We start from the raw sequence: 16,120 nt of genomic DNA on the forward strand, positions 1-16,120 counted from the left end.
TGTACTATAAATAAAAAATTTTTTAAAACAGATTAAAAAAAAGAAAACAATCCACATGTCATACCCTTGGACCATATTACTCATTATACACCCTTCCCAATTATTCTTTATCATCACAGCACATTCTTCCTAACAGATCCCTTAAAAACATAATCGCCATTAGATGATAACCTTGCTAGCACCCGTTTCATTGTTTTAAGAAACGGGCCTTTTTTTACTAGTCTAGAATAAGTATCTACTGCTGTGCACACATATTGACATCCTTGCAACTTAGGTAATCCATCTGCCAAATTTGTCTAGGTAATTTTCCCCTTTATAGTCACCCCTTAGACATGTGGGGAACAGATCGCCTAGTCTGGTATTAACAGACCAGACATTCAGCAATAACAATTTTAATAACATCCATAATTAAACTAATACCACAATCTGTTGCCCACCTGTAAATGGCCTTTCTTCCCAGATGTCCACATGTTTGGTGCTCCCATGTCGCCAAATCTGAGCAATTATCTGGCTGTTCCACAGTTTCCACCAAGAGGGGTGTGATTTTACTTTGTTCATCAGCCACTGCATTGTAGAGATGTTCTAAAGTATCACCCTTGCAATGGACATCTACATTAAAAACAATAACATTAGTATTTTGTACATAATTCCAAATATCTTGCCACAATTCTCTGCCCCACAAATCCATGATATAAATTTTCCAATTATTTTTGTACCAAGTAGGTAGCCAAGTGGCTAATTTATTTGTCACAGACTATGAGTTGGTATATACATAACATTATCCCAAATTCTCAGTTTTCAAAGCCATACAAACAATATATAACTGTATGTATTAACTATTTCCTCCTTCTCCACTTCATTCTAATGTCCTATAAATAGTTGTTCCGTATCTGCTAAAGCCCGACCACATGCTAACAGCTGTTTCCTGCTTCTGGCAGCTTACTGCTCTAAAACTCTAGTGTTACTTAATTCTTTTGTTTCTGCCAAAGGCTCCAATTAGCATAATTTTCATTCACTAGGACACTTAAAGAGTCTAAACATCTTCCTATATATATCCCCGCAAATCATTATATCATCAATACGATGCACAATTTGTATGTAAATCAGCTATGAAAAAAAACTTGTCTAAGCCACCATCCAATTACAGATGGCGGGACTATGAATCCAACCCTGCTTTAGTAATTCATAAATATATTTTATTTTTATTGATTTTCCCCTTTTTTTCCTTATATTTATATTGTACCTCTCTTACAAAAGCAAGCTCAGTTATGGTCTGATATGTAAGCATCTCATTTTGACTACGTAGATCACACACTTGTTGCTCCAATTTTGCAATTTTATCATATGGTACCTCATCCCTACCTGAGATTTTTTAGTTTAATTTCTTTTATTGATTTTCGATACATTGTCCTCCTCCTCATTCCTCTTAAAAAATGTCATTACTTCTACGAATCCCACCCTCGTCGCCAAAATGTTCTGACCTGGTTTTACAGCCTGCTTTACTGACACAGACTACTCAGTAATTACTGTGGATTCTTTTAGATTCGTATTAGGTAAATGAGACTTTTATTAGAGGTTCTAAATACATATTGATTAAGATACATACAATGATTAAGCTATATACACAATGATTAGCTATATAACTGAAAAGAAGCAATACCTATAAGAAATCATTACATCACTGGTCCCTACATTCAAGCAATGCTAGGAGTTTCTAGACCCGGAAAAGAAGCAATAAACAATCATTATACATCCATCCATCACTGGTCCTTAATCTCTACATCCAGGCTTTTTACATCAGCTGAGAGAAGCCCCCTTTTCAGCAAAGCCAGAGTCTGACCAGGAGTATGGTTCTATGCAGTGCGTCCACCCATAGATGAGCTTCTGGCTTCACTGTTCAAAGCTCCCCTTTTTATTAGGTTTTTTCAGAGACATAGAAAATTACAAAGATGTGCAAGAGAATGTAGTCACATGCTCTTGGTTTCAAGTAAACAAGCCACTGGCCATATGGCGTATCTCTTGACCCTTAAACATGCTCCACTTCTCTTTTGCACCAAATAAATCAGAGACATGACTTCATCTTGTTTTGCAAGAAAAAATTAGCTTTGGTCAGAAAACAGGAACTTTAAAGTAGACTGTCGATTTAGAACAGAATGGAAAAACAATCTTTAAAATATTTCATTATACTCAGTGACATCGGCCCTGCCTTTAACGATGCTCCGGGCCCTGTTGCAGGACGTTAGAGCAGATCTTGACTTGACATCGTGAGCATCAGTGTCAGCCACGATGCTGCTCCTGAAAGTTCATGCTTTGTCCATCACCCGTTCATTGACACTGGTGTCTTGCTGGGTGTTGGTGTTGGAAGAAGCGGTGGTTCTTTTCAGCCCATTGGGAGAGGAAGCTCCCCTGGAGCCCAGGAGGGTACCCATCCCTCAGTACTCTTGCCCAAAGTCCAGTGGACTGAGGCAGCACAGACTCGGCCTTCTCGAGAAGAATATTTTGCTGAGTCTGAGTCTGATATGGACTGCTCTTGGAGGATGGCTCCCTTGGTATACCATCTGACTCCTCCCCACCTCAAGAAAGGTCTCCCCCAGAGGAGCCTGCCTTTGTTTCTTTTTCAGGGAAATGTCTAGATCTATTCCAAGTGATTTGGAGGTCAAAGACAAGCCCCAGGGCTGAGATGTTAGACATCCTTGACTATGATGCTCCCTTTGGAGGCTGTGACAGTGCCCGTGCACAGTATCTTTTGAGCAGCGCACATACTCCCTTTTGGCTGTGCCCTGCGACCGCACTGCAGGTAAAGCACACTTTTTAAGCTGTTCCAGGTTCACTTTTATGACATGAGAGCCGCACTGCTCCCCAATGAGTTTCTCCTCTGCCGATGGCTAGGCACACACTGGCCTCTGTGACTCTCTCCTCTGCACTGCACAGTCTTCTCCCACCCCTTTTATTTTTGATCAGCCTGATAGCTAGGGATTCTAATGCTTGCAGATATGCTGTCCTGCTTGTCCTTGGAGAAAGTGAAGTTACTCATCTGTAACAGGTGTTGTCTGAGGACAGCAGGACACCCAGTCACATATCTAGCTCTCCTTCCCTAGGAGCTGTCTTCTCTCAGCTTTTTAATAGACTGGCTAGTCCATCGTAGTCACAGCAGGTGCAAAGGCATGTGTGCCTGCACCGTAAAACTCCCTAAAGCTTCTGGAAAGATCCTGGGGATGTTCTCCCACCAGGCTCCTTCAGATGATGTCACCTATATGTGTGAATGTGCCCTGCTGTCCTCAGTGAACATCTGCTACAGGTGAGTAGCTTCGCTATATGATACACTAGCATTTGATGCATCTAGAACTAAAGTTAAGTATGATGCAGCCTGTCTCCAGTGTATAGAAAAGTAATAGATGCCTGATTGTACAGCTATGGCATGTTTGCTTTTAGGTAGCAGTGATGGATCAGAACTTAGTGAAGAGACTACATGGCCAGCATTTGAGAGGTAAGCGAAAGTTCTCTTTTGAACTTTTGTTTTAATTGACATTTTAAGTTTCTTTTCATCGACACCCATTATATAGCCTGAGAATGTTCATATACTACTGCAGTTACATTTGCAAATTCTGCCAAGAAAGAGGTAATTCTTATAGTTGTTGCTGTTCTCCATCTCAAAGCAATATAGTTTCCACTGTTAGTTGAATGTATATGGTTGTTGTTAGACACCAAGACTTACCTGTCTGCATCCCATGATAATAAGCAGAATTGGTAGTGTCGTATATGTTATCAGCTTCTTCCATATTTCTTAAGGTTTAGATGAAAATATTTTTACATTAGTATATCTAGCTGTTACATACCTAGTATTTACTATTTCAAGAGAGGAAACTACTTAATCACACTGTTATATTTTTTATATAATAAAATACAATGTACTTAGGTACAGTTCCATGATAAGGAGTTTTTAACCAAACCCGTTTTACAAAGAGAGATGACCAAAAAAAAAAAAAAAAAAAAAACTTTAAATGATGTCTTGAGTCTGAGCAGCTGTTAGTTCAGACATAGCAAATATTTCTTCATAAGAGTTTGCTGACTAGATTTGGAATACTGATTCAGTGCTGGACACTATGGCCAGTTGGAACCTTCTGTCTGTTCTGGAATGACATTTTATCTTACTAACCCAAAAGGAAATATTTGGATCCAGTAGAAAAAAGGGTTCTGAAAAATAAGTATGGATATGCACACAGGTAACCCTCCTGTTGTAGTGTTACTCTAAGCATTTTCTGGAAGAGAGGAGTGGAGCAGAACACTTCTGTTGCACTGGATATGAAAAGTAGTGGCAGATTCTAAGCCATTCCCACAGAAAGTAATCCTTGACGATACAAGACAAATTTGTGAAATTAATAGCCAGCCCAAAGGGAGACTAAACTTTGTAGTTCCACAAATTACAGAAATGTTTAGGTTGTGCTTGTATTTCACTGTTCCTAAATATATATAGATGCCAATGCTGCCTTGTGTGTAAGTGAAGATGAATATTGAACCATTCTGTATTGCATATTCCATGGTAGGGCCTTGTATGATGCAAGGGAAATGACCGCACTCTTATTCATGATAATATTCTTATTCTGTGGCTATTTAAGTGCATTTAATGCATACAATTTATAATGGATTCAACAGGAACAGATTCTACCATTCTCTCGGGCCGGTGACAAGAGTGGCACGAAATGGCTATCAAGGGCAGGTGAAGGCCAGCAGGTATAATTCCATTCACTTGGGTAACAGTCAGTCCCCTCTGTTGGTGGTGGTAGTGGATATGAATCTGTCATTATACTCCTGATCTTTCTGGTGTTGGGGCTTTTGTGTTGGTGTAAAATCTCTTATGCCTTTAATTTGTGCATTTAATTCTGCATAATCTTGATGTGCAAGTATGGCTTTTGGAACATTCAGCTTTAAATCAAGGTTTTAAAGATTTAATGATGGCAGCTGTGGAGCTGGACAGCAACACAAAATATTTTTATGGTAATTATTTTTACTTGGACAGAGGTGGACAGTCTATAATTGATCTTTAAAATAAGCCTACTAATCAAGTTCTCTTAAATTGCAAGTGCAGTATATGAGACTGTATCTCTTGAGTCAGGCTTTCTTCATTGTCCATTTATAACAATCTTACTATACTTGTTTAACCTGGGGTTAAAAGTTTGCCCAGGCAGCGCCCTAGTTTGAGCCCCATACGTAAATAGTAATTTGTTGGTTTGGGCCCAGGGCCCGGGACTGGCATGCACTAGGAGGCCAGAGGCAATTACCTCTCATGTTCTCTTCTCTCACTCAATAAGTCCGGCTACTACAGTAAATGAGTTCTGAACCAACTTGCTTACTAAAGTCTTTGTCAGGCAAAAAAATGAATGGGACACTATAACAGCAACAGCAATTACTTTGGTAGAGGCATTAGGTAAACTATTTACAAAGTCTCTGATATCCTCTTATCTATTTCTCCTTGTGAGAATATGTACATACTCTCCATATAACTTTCCTCCAAACAGCATATCTCTTAATATCAGGTAGGTATCAAATAGAATAGGCTCTTCACAGTCTTGGACTAACGGCTCAGGGAGTCTTGTTACTGAGACTCTGAAGTTGGTTGGATAACAGGCTGATCCTGGGTGGAGGTGATATTCCTAGGGCTAGTTGTTTAAGTGGTTCCTTTACTTTCTCTCAGCCTCTGGATAACATTTCAGGACCTTAAATATTTGTTTTGAAGGTCCTAGGTACTCAGCTGGAATTATACAATGTCCAATTTCTCTCCTAGACTCTGAGTGGAATGCAGCAGGTTACTTGTTCCCACTGACCCAAGTCATTGCAGTTCTTAAGCGGCTTCTTATTACTGTACCAGCTCCTACACTTTTTTCTAGAGACTCCACTGATTAGGGCAATAAGTTCTACCACTAGAACTGTATGGACTTAGGGGCCGATGCTCAAAGCTTACTGTGCTAGCAATGTCTAATTTAAACTGGTTCTAGCATTTCTAGTAATGACGTTATTCAACGTCTAATGCACAAAGGGGTTCTGCGTGGTTTTTACTGTTTGGGGTAGCAGCTAATGATAATCCTATGCAATTGTATTACAAAGAGCTCATTAGTATTAAAATGAGCATACTGTCATGTCCCCTACCTCAACGCAAGCAGCGTCCTCAGGCTGCACAGGGTCCTGTCGACACGCACACTTGACTGGCACAGCCCTGAGCCATGTGTGTGTAGTTCTTCTCTGGCTGCAGGCTCCTTGATTGCTTTGCTTCCATGCACCTGGCTCTGCTCTCTCTCTGCCTGGCTTCCAGGCTCCTTGATTGCTTTGCTTCCACCCACCTGGGTCTGCTCTTCCTCTGCCTGGCTTCCCTTGTTCTCTCCTATTGGTCTTCCGGTTACTCCTTCCCCTGCTCTTGACCTATGGCTGTGCCCCTTCTCCCTGCTGATGTCAGACGCCAGCACTTTATTAGCTGAGCTCTCCCTAGACTCCTTGCTTCGGCTTCTACTTTGGTAGGTGTTACTTGCTCAGTAGTGTGCTTCTCCTGTACTTTGTTCTTCGTTGCTGACTTAGCCTGTACCTGGATTACTCTCGTGTCTGCTGCCTGCCTCCTGACCTTGCCTGTACCTGGATTACTCTTGTGTCTGCTGCCTGCCTCCTGACCTTGCCTGTACCTGGATTACTCTTGTGTCTGCTGCCTGCCTCCTGACCTTGCCTGTACCTGGATTACTCTTGTGTCTGCTGCCTGCATCCTGACTCTGCCTGTACCTGGATCACTCTCTTGCCTGCTGTCTGTCTGGCCGTCACGTTCATCACCCCGCTTTCTGCTCCATCTCATAAGCCCTGCAGGCCGCCCGCACCTAGGGGCTCAACATCTGGGGAACGGCGGTCAGCACAGGTGAAACCCACGGTTGTCCGGCCGCCAAGCAGAACCTGGTCCGAGTACCGGGCTCGGCAGCGCTCTACTTGGTACAAGAACTCACAGGTCTGACACATTTCAAGCGATGCACAGAATGGACCACCTCCTTTAACATGCAAAATTTTCCATCAGGTCTGGAGCTGTCGTCTTATGAGGGAGACTTCTGGGAAGTGCAGTCTACTTACATTTTTCAATAGCAAAACTTGTCGTAGAGTAGAGAGCAGCTTAGAGGAACAAAAAAACAGCTTAGGGGGGGGGAGAGCTTTCAGCAAGGAGGAGATTATTTTTCAATAGCAAACAATGTCGTCGCGCATAGAACAGCTTAGGGATGGAGAAACAAGCAGACAACCAGTCAGCTGGGAAAAGCCCCTGTGATGCCAGCTATGATGTCAGCTGGGGGGGCTTTCATCAAGGAGATTCCCAATTGAAATTATCGGGGGCAGAAGGAAGGCAAATAAGCTGCAGGAGGAAGGTGGAGCCAGCACCAGAGCACTGCAAGGGAAAAGAGACAGGGGGACAGTAGAGCCAACAAGTATTGCTGGGGAAAGGAAGGAGTACACCAGACCTAGTACATTCATGGAACAGGGACACTTACCGAGAGACTGTTCTAAGCATGTGCTAGGCACTTTCCCTACCGAGCTGCTTGCTGAAATTGCATACAATTTCCTGTGAGCATGACACGCTATTTCCAAATCGATAAGTTCTACTGAGGATCTAAACGCACATGGTTTTTAACAAGGACTTCTGTGATTCGGGCCCTTAGTTGGCTAAGGCTTTAGGCTAGAGGGCTGTCCCTTCACATACATGGTCAGAGGCAGGTAGGCAAACCAAAGACAGAGATTTGAATCTTGCACAGGACTGTATAGTATAGTACTGATTAATTCCCTCCTATACTAATCTCATCTGATCAGAATACCAGACACTCCTACCTTCTAGCATCTTTATAAGGCAAAAGTGTAGTAGTGCTAGCAACTAGAAAATGTCATTGTACAGTCCCAATTATACTGCTTCTGGTAGGGACTTTTTGAATTCACTACAGACACCCCCACTGCAGAATTCCCAGTGTCTTTACTCTTGCATTCATTGTACTCATCGTTTGTGTGTTAATGATCTGGCATCTCTGTCTACATCAGTTGTGCAACTATCCTAACAGCTAGGCATCATTAGTCTATTTCTCTTTATGATGTCAAGATTATATGTATTTCCAACACCTATGTGTAGTTTGTATATTTTAAGAAAGGTACATGGAAACAAAATTTCACAAACTTTAAGCCAGTTTGTTACTAAGAACTACTTAGATCTATATAGTAAAAATTTCAGGAGATAAAGCAATTACATTGTCATAAGCAAAACTTTAAAAAGGCCCTAATTGTAACTGCTATGATTCCTAAAAAGGGAATGCTAAACTGGAACAATGGACAATTAGGTAAGACTAGAAACTTGTTTAGAAATTTCATGAGGCGGCATGCAGGTAGACTTAGAGATCACGAAAGAATTAGTAATCAAAAAGAGCTAAGGATGCTGATGATCTCATCTCTTCTACAATGAAGAAAACAGCACCCTTGTTTTTCATTCCCAGTCCTTTAGGGCCACCAACAGGTCAAGTTTTCAGAATAACCCTAAGTCACTGAGTCCACTAACTACACTGGCGGTGGTGCGGCTCAAAGCTTTTAAAAGTGGGCTGGATCCCGCCTCCCTCACCATCCTATTGGTCAAATTTGACCAATAAGATGATGAGGGGAAAAATACACCCACCAGTGGGCCCCTGGGGGAAAAACTGCCCAAAAACCCGTTACTCGCAGATTTTGAATTTTTCGCGCAGGGGCTCACGGAAAACCATCCAATTCCATGGTTTTACCACAGACATGGCAACTTTGACCCTAATGAGTGTGCAGAGATAATTTTGTATAAAAAGGAGGAGGTAGGGGGTGCTAGTGAGCCCACAAAGAATGGCCGCTTGACTCATGAGCTCCGAATTTCATCCCCATAAAAGGTTTAAATATGTATGCTGAAGAAAAGTTAAAAACAGGAACATCAGCAGAATTCATGTTAAAAGATGAAAAAAAACAATTGGAGCAGCAATTGTGAGTTTCTAACATCTCGCTTAGACTGCAGTGCATATCCTGGTCCAGTTATTTATTTTTATTAGGATTTTTTGAAGGAATTCACTCAAGGCAATGTACGGTAAGAATAAATCAAACATGAGCAATAGACAAATATGTAAAAATATTCAAATAACCAGTACATTTTTTCTAGCAAAAACGTTGCTGGTACTCAAATGCTAAGCCACCCTTCAGGGGTGGGGTGATCACTGAGGGACCCACCCTACAATAGCCAGAGAGGATGTGGTTAGTGATAGTCCTTGAGAGGACCTTAGTGTCCTTGGCAGTATGTAGAGGATCATCCTGTTCTTCAGGTACTCAGGGTCATTTTCTTTAAGGGTCTTGACGATCAGACATGGCGTTTTAAATTTAGCCCTGTATTGTACTGGTAGCCAGTGAAGGTTTTGCAAAAATGGTGTTATGTGGTCACGTCGCTTGCAACCTTCTATGAGTCTTGCTGCAGCATTCTGAATCAATTGGAGCTGGTGCAGGCCCTTTGTAGTCAGACCGTTGTAGAGTGCATTGCAGTAATCCAGTCTTGATGTTATCATGGCATGCACAACTGGGATAAGATTTACCTTCTTAGTATAAGGAAAGAGGCAGCATAGCTGTTGCAAATAGTAGAAGCAGCTCTTGAAGGTTGCTTGAATTTGGGGGATCAGAGTAAGTGTTGAGTCTAACTGTATTCCAAAGTTATTGATTTGTGATTTGAGGGGGAGTTTGTGCTTCCCAAAAGAGATTTTGATGTCAGGTATATATCCACTTGTGTTAGGGACCCAGATAAGCAAAGTTTTGTTTGTTTGTTTTTTTTGTATTTGTATCCCACATTTTCCCACCTATTTGCAGGCTCAATGTGGCTTACATAGTACCGGAGAGGCGTTCACAGACTCCGGTGTGAACAAATACAAAATGATGTGGTAAGATAGGTTCTCATGGAACAGTCTCGTTAGGGTGTCATAAAGCGGAAGGGTTATGTTGTGACCTTTACGTACTTTGGTTTTGATGTGTTGCAGAGTTTGAGCATTTAAGTTGGATCGGTAGGGTAAGCCTTTTGGAACAAGTTAGTTTTTAGTGATTTCAGGAAGTTTAAATTGCCATATGTTGTTTTCACAGCTTTCGGTAATGCGTTCCACAGTTGTGTGCTTATAAAGGAGAAACTGGATGCGTAAGTTGATTTGTATTTAAGTCCTTTGCAACTTGGGTAGTGGAGATTTAGATATGTTTGTGATGATTCGGATGTGTTTCTGGTTGGTAGGTCTGTGAGGTCTGTCATGTATCTCGGGGCTTTGCTGAAGATTATTTTATGAACTAGGGTGCAGATTTTGAAAGTGATACGTTTTTGATTGGGAGCCAGTGTAATTTTTCAAATCGCGTTTCAAATCTCGTTTTTCCAAATATAAGCCTGGCTGCTGTGTTTTGAGTTGTCTGAAGTTTCTTTAGGATTTGTTCTTTGCATCCCACATAAATTCCATTACAGTAGTCAACGTGACTTAGTACCATTGATTGTATCAGGTTGCGAAATGTTTCCCTTGGGAAGAATGGTTTCAGTCGTTTGAGTGTCCACATGGTGTTTGCTGATCGGTTGGCTGTTCTTTTGTTCTCTCTGTGGATTAACTTGCATATATAAAGGAATTCAAGCCTATCAGCTTCTTCTCAGAGAAAGTTGATTGTGACCCCTGAGGCAGGCGCTTTGGCGCCGAAACACGGACCATGTTGGGTCCTTGATATTGATATGAATATTCTGAATAAACTGTTTTTTTAGATTATCTCCCTATTGATTTGCGCATTTGTCAGCCTCTACTTTTGCTGTTTTGCTTCCACATTGAGTGGAACATATTCTTCGTTGTGGATTTCACTTGGCTTTCTAGTGTTAGGCTACGGTCCAATATGACACCGAGAATTTTCAGGCTGTCTGAGATAGGGAGGGTGTGATCTGGGGTGTTGTTTGCATTGTGTTGGGGTTGTATGCATTGTGTTGGGATGAGAAGATGAGACAATGAGGGGCATAATCGAACGCCCATCTCCATGGGCGTCTATGTCCAAGAACGGGTACGTGAAGGGGTGGGACAGACCGTATTTAAAAAAAAAAATGGGCGTCCATCTTCTGCTTCGAAAATACGGTTTATACGGACCAAAATGCCATGGATTTAGTCGTTTAGAGCTGGGCGTTTGTTTTTAGCGATAATGAAAACTAAAAACGCCCAGCTCAAAAACGTCCCAATCCAAGCCATTTGGTCATGGGAGGGGCCAGGATTCGTAGTGCACTCGCCTCCCTGACATGCCAGGACACCAACTGGACACCTTAGATGTCAGTGCGGTGGATTTCAGACAATGCTCCCACATGCATAGGTCCCTTACCACGGTTATGAGCCCCCAACCCCTCTCCCCCAAAACCCACTACCCACAAATGTACAACACTGCCATAGCTCTTAGGGGTGAAGGGGGCACCTACATGTGGGTTTTGGAGGCCTCCCATTTACCAGCACAAGTGTTACAGGTAGGGGGGATGGGCCTGGGTCCGCCTGCCTGAAGTCCACTGCGGTACCCACTAAAAGTGCTCCAGGGACCTGCATACACGCAGGCCTCTAGGACTTGTTGCTGCTGTATAATCTTGGCATACCAGTTGACACCTGAAGACTAATGTCTCCGAAAACGTCCTTTATTGGAATAAGCACGTTTACTCACAGTTAACTGCAGATCAGAGGTTGTGCCCCACTGGCAACGAGTCTCACTGCTACTGAGATTAGCAGTAGGCCTGAGCTGGCAGAATGGTGTACAATGCCCTCTTTCAGCAACATTCAAGGTAAGAACTAAGTTCTGTAACGTGGCTAACACATGAAAGGGATCTAAAAATGTCTTACAAAAATGGCCTCTACCTTATGGACTACCAGAAACAAAACAGGGCACACTCTGACCCAGTAAGCAGAGGGAAAAGCACCATGGGAGTAGAGCCTACCAACTACCAACATCGTGAGCATGTAACACAAGCTAGTGGAATCATGGAGCCCAATACCCTACACCCACCACAATGCATTGCTGATGTGACTCTGCAGTGCCCTTAACAGAAAAGGTGTCACACTCACCTGAGATCCACATCAGAACCAGGGAAAGGCTATCAGAGGATAGAACACATTCTGCTGTCATGGAAGTGGGTACAGCATTTGAGGCTGGCATACAGGCTGGGAAAAAAAGTTTGTAAAGTGGGGGTTTTTTTTGGTGGGCGGGGGTTAGTGACCACTGGGGGAGTCAGGGGAGGTGATCCCCGATTCCCTCCGGTGGTCATCTGGTCAGTTGGGGCACTTTTTTGGGACTTGGACCTGAAAAAAAATGGTCCAAATAAAGCGGACCAAATTCTCGTCAAAAACGCCCTTCTTGTTTCAATTATCAGCTAAAGACGCCCATCTCTCCTCGGCCGATAACCATGCCCCAGTCACGCCTCCGACACGCCCCCGTCAACTTTGTTCGTTCCTGCGACGGAGTGCAGTTGAAGACGACCAAAATCAGCTTTCGATTATACCGATTTGTTCGCCCACGGGAGAAAGACGCCCATCTCCCGATTTGGGTCAAAATATGGGCGTCTTTCGAAAATAAGCTGGAATGTGTTTTTTCTTTATTGAGCTTTAGTTGAAATGCATTAGCCCATGAGTCCATGATGTTCAGGCTGAGCTTGATTTTGTTGGTGATTTCTGTAAGATCATGTTTGTATGGAATGTATATTGTGACATCGTCTGCGTAGATAAAAGGGTTAAGGCCTTGGTTGTATAATGCCTTGGCTAGTGGGGACATCATTAGGTTGAAGAGGATCGGTGATAGTGGTGATCCTTGGGGTACTCCACAGGCTGCTTTCCATGCTGATGATGTGTTGGAGTTTGATTTCACTTGATATGTTCTTGTGGTTAGGAAATGGCCTCCGCCGCTAGCGCAGGGCCCTTTTTTCCTGCAGCTTGGTAAATGGACCCCATGTCACAAGCGAAGCGGTGTTCCTGCCGGGGCGCGGCGCTGAGTGGTAGGAATCCTGGGGGTTCCTCGCTGCCAGTACCAGCACTGCGCGTCGGGGTTCCTAGTTGACGCGCCCTTTTCCCTTCCAGCGCTTCCATGACGTTTTTCCCTTCTGTGTTTGTTGTGTTTAGCCCATTCTTGAATTGATGTTAGACAGGTAATCAGTTTATTCAAGGTTGTAGGTAAGTCAGGTTCAGTGGGTATGAGTAGCTGCACATCATCCGCGTAGATGTAGAACTGAGTGTCCATTGACCAAATCTGCTCAGCCTAGTGGTTTGAGGTAGATATTGAACAGAATAGGTGATAGTATCAATCCTTGTGGTACACTGCAGGTCAGTGCCCATGGTGGCAATGAGTTGCTGCCAAACATTATGGATTGTTGCCTGTCTGATAGATAGATAGGAGCTGAACCAGGCAAGTGCTGTTCCATTGATACCTGTTTATGTCAGTCGTGCTAGCGTGATATCATGATCCACAGTGTCAAAAGCTGCTGAGAAATCTAGCAGTACTAACACCGAGGAAAATCCCGTGTCTCGGTTTCTGTGAAGATAATCTAGTAGGGATATGAGGACCATTTCTGTTCCATAACCGGGTCTGAATCCAGATTCACATGGATCTCGCCAGTTTCTCTCTTCTAGCCAATCATTAAGTTGAACACAGACTGTTCAATAAGTTTCCCTAGAAATGGGTTGTTGGATACTGGCTGGTAACTTTCAAATTTGTTCTGGTCAAGATTGTTTTTCTTTAGCAAAGGGTGAACCACTGCCCTTTTTAATGTGGTTGGTAGTTGCCCATTAGTATTCCCAGGGGCTGTTGCAGAGGAGGAAATCCACTGCCAAGATAAATAAACTCCAATGATAATCCTGTCAGCAGGACTCTGACTGTTGAAACAACGGAGGTGAAAAATCTGCCATGTTACTATTAAATAACAAGGGAACAACTGTATTGGGAAAATCCCAATCTGAGTTCAAGATAACAGCATTTTGCAGCCTGAAAAGCATGACTCAGACGGCTGGAAAATGTTGTTTAAAAATCTGCCATGGTTGATATATTATTCAAACCAGACCCGTGCTCAGGAGAAACCCTAAGGCTATGATCGAGTAAAGTGCATGTCAGCTTTAAAGTGATTCAATCAAATAAATTTATGAAGATGAAAAATTTTAGCACCTGGCTGTTGAGTGATTGATTGTAGATGACTCGAAGAAACCTTATTTCTAGGATACAATACGAAATGTTGATTGTAGATGACTCGAAGAAACCTTATTTTTAGGATACAATACGAAATGTATTATACTGTTTTGGGATCTTGCCAGGTACTTGTGACCTGGATTGTCCACTGTTGGAAACAGGATTCTGGGCTTGATGGACCTTTGGTCTGTCCCAGTATGGCAATACTTATGTACTTATGCACCTTTGTATAGGGAATCCCCAACTTTATAATCATGCAAACCACATGTTAAGCCCTTGATAATGCAAATCAAATGATTGAAAAAGAGCACTGAGGTGGCTGAGAATACCAGTAAGTCTGGCGGTGTAAGCAGTAGAAATCTAGATTGTGTAAAACACAATTTAGTGATGAAATTTTATTCTGAGTGGAACTATACATTTTAAAATCCTCTGCGTATACAGTGAAAAGCTCTGACATCTGTTTCAATCTAGTACCATAGACAGAAAAATGTTGCCCATTTAATCAAAATTTATCATTGTGCACAGCCTCAGATCTGTATGTTTATTTTTCTCCTAGTGATTAAACTATATAATTCACTTTAACATTTTTCTTGGCTCTGATAGAGAAATCCAGAAGACAGAAATAAAGACAGTGGGAATTAACTAAGGGGCCGATGATCACTATTACTACTTATCTTTTCTATAGCACTACTAGACATGCGCAACGCTGTTCACTTGAACATGAAGAGACCGTCTGCTCGAAAGAGCTTACAATCTAATCAAGCAAACATAAGAACATAAAAGTAGCCATACTGAGTCAGACCAGTGGTCCATCTAGCCCAGTATCCTGTTTTCCAAACAGTGGCCAAGCCAGGTCACGAGTACCTGGCAGAAACTCAAATTGTGGCAACACTCCATAATACAAATCCCAGAGCAAATAGTTGCTTCCCATGTCTGTCTCAATAGCAGACTATGGACTTTTCCTCCAGGAATTTGTCCAAATCTTTTTAAAACCCAGATACGCTAACCACTTTTACCACCTCCTCCGGCAAAGAGTTCCAGAGCTTAACTATTCATTGAATGAAAAAATATTTCCTCCTATTTGTTTTTAAAGTATTTCCATGTAACTTCCTCGATTGTCCCCTCGTCGTTGTACTTTTGGAACAAGTAAAAAATCGATTTACTTCTATTCATTCTAAACCATTCAGGATTTTGTTGACCTCAACCATATCTTCCCTCATCCGTCTGTTTTCCAAGCTGAAGTGCCCTAACCTCTTTAGCCTTTCCTCATATGAGAGGAGTTCCATCCCCTTTATCATATTAGCATCCACGTTTGTTCCTGCCCCATGATCAGAGCTGGTGAGCACGTGAAACAACACGCTCACCAGCTCTGACGACAAGTAACATGCAGATGCATGCTAAACAGGGTATTAACTATTCCTCCCCAATGCTCAGCCAAACAAGGGCGCTGCTACTGTGGCAAAGCATATGCCAGCTCAGAGCTGGTGTTAGGGTTTGCAGAGCAATGGGGAGCCTGTCCAGCATGCATCTGCATGCTAGCAGGCCTCCCCATCCCACCTTGGACAGAAAGACCCGACCCCCCCCCCCCCCCCCTCCTCCGGCAGAAGTCCAGACTTGACCCCCCCCCCCCCCCCCCGGTACCTTGAAATGATGGATGAGTGAGTAGTCCTTCTCCTTCCAGTGCCACCTATAAAATTGTGGTACTGTGCCAGTAGGGAAGCCCCGCCCAGTGCATCGCCATTTTGGAGGCAGCGCTGGAAGGAGGAGAAAGTACCACTACTTTCTCCATCATTTCAAGGTACGGGGTGGTTCAGGGTTTGCTAGACCACCAGGAGGGCACTAGGCCACCAGGAGGGCTGGAGGTCCACCAGACCTCAACCCTCTCTTCTCTCGGGGAGTCTTCTATCAAGGGGATCGG

The 16,120-nt window shown here is 42.9% G+C and overlaps 1 protein-coding gene across 3 annotated transcripts in view; it reads left to right on the plus strand.

Annotated features, from left to right (window-relative positions):
• The window catches only part of RALGPS2 (Ral GEF with PH domain and SH3 binding motif 2), a 677,704-nt gene that overhangs the window by 486,477 nt on the left and 175,107 nt on the right, over positions 1 to 16,120 (plus strand). For all 3 annotated transcript variants that reach the window (XM_030206437.1, XM_030206439.1, XM_030206438.1), the window contains 2 exons: positions 3,433 to 3,487; positions 4,654 to 4,731. In XM_030206437.1, coding sequence (XP_030062297.1) covers positions 3,433 to 3,487; positions 4,654 to 4,731 — 133 coding nt within the window. The remainder of the gene's footprint in view (positions 1 to 3,432; positions 3,488 to 4,653; positions 4,732 to 16,120) is intronic.

This window comes from Microcaecilia unicolor, chromosome 6 (genome assembly GCF_901765095.1).
Source record: "Microcaecilia unicolor chromosome 6, aMicUni1.1, whole genome shotgun sequence".
Classification (NCBI taxonomy): domain Eukaryota; kingdom Metazoa; phylum Chordata; class Amphibia; order Gymnophiona; family Siphonopidae; genus Microcaecilia; species Microcaecilia unicolor.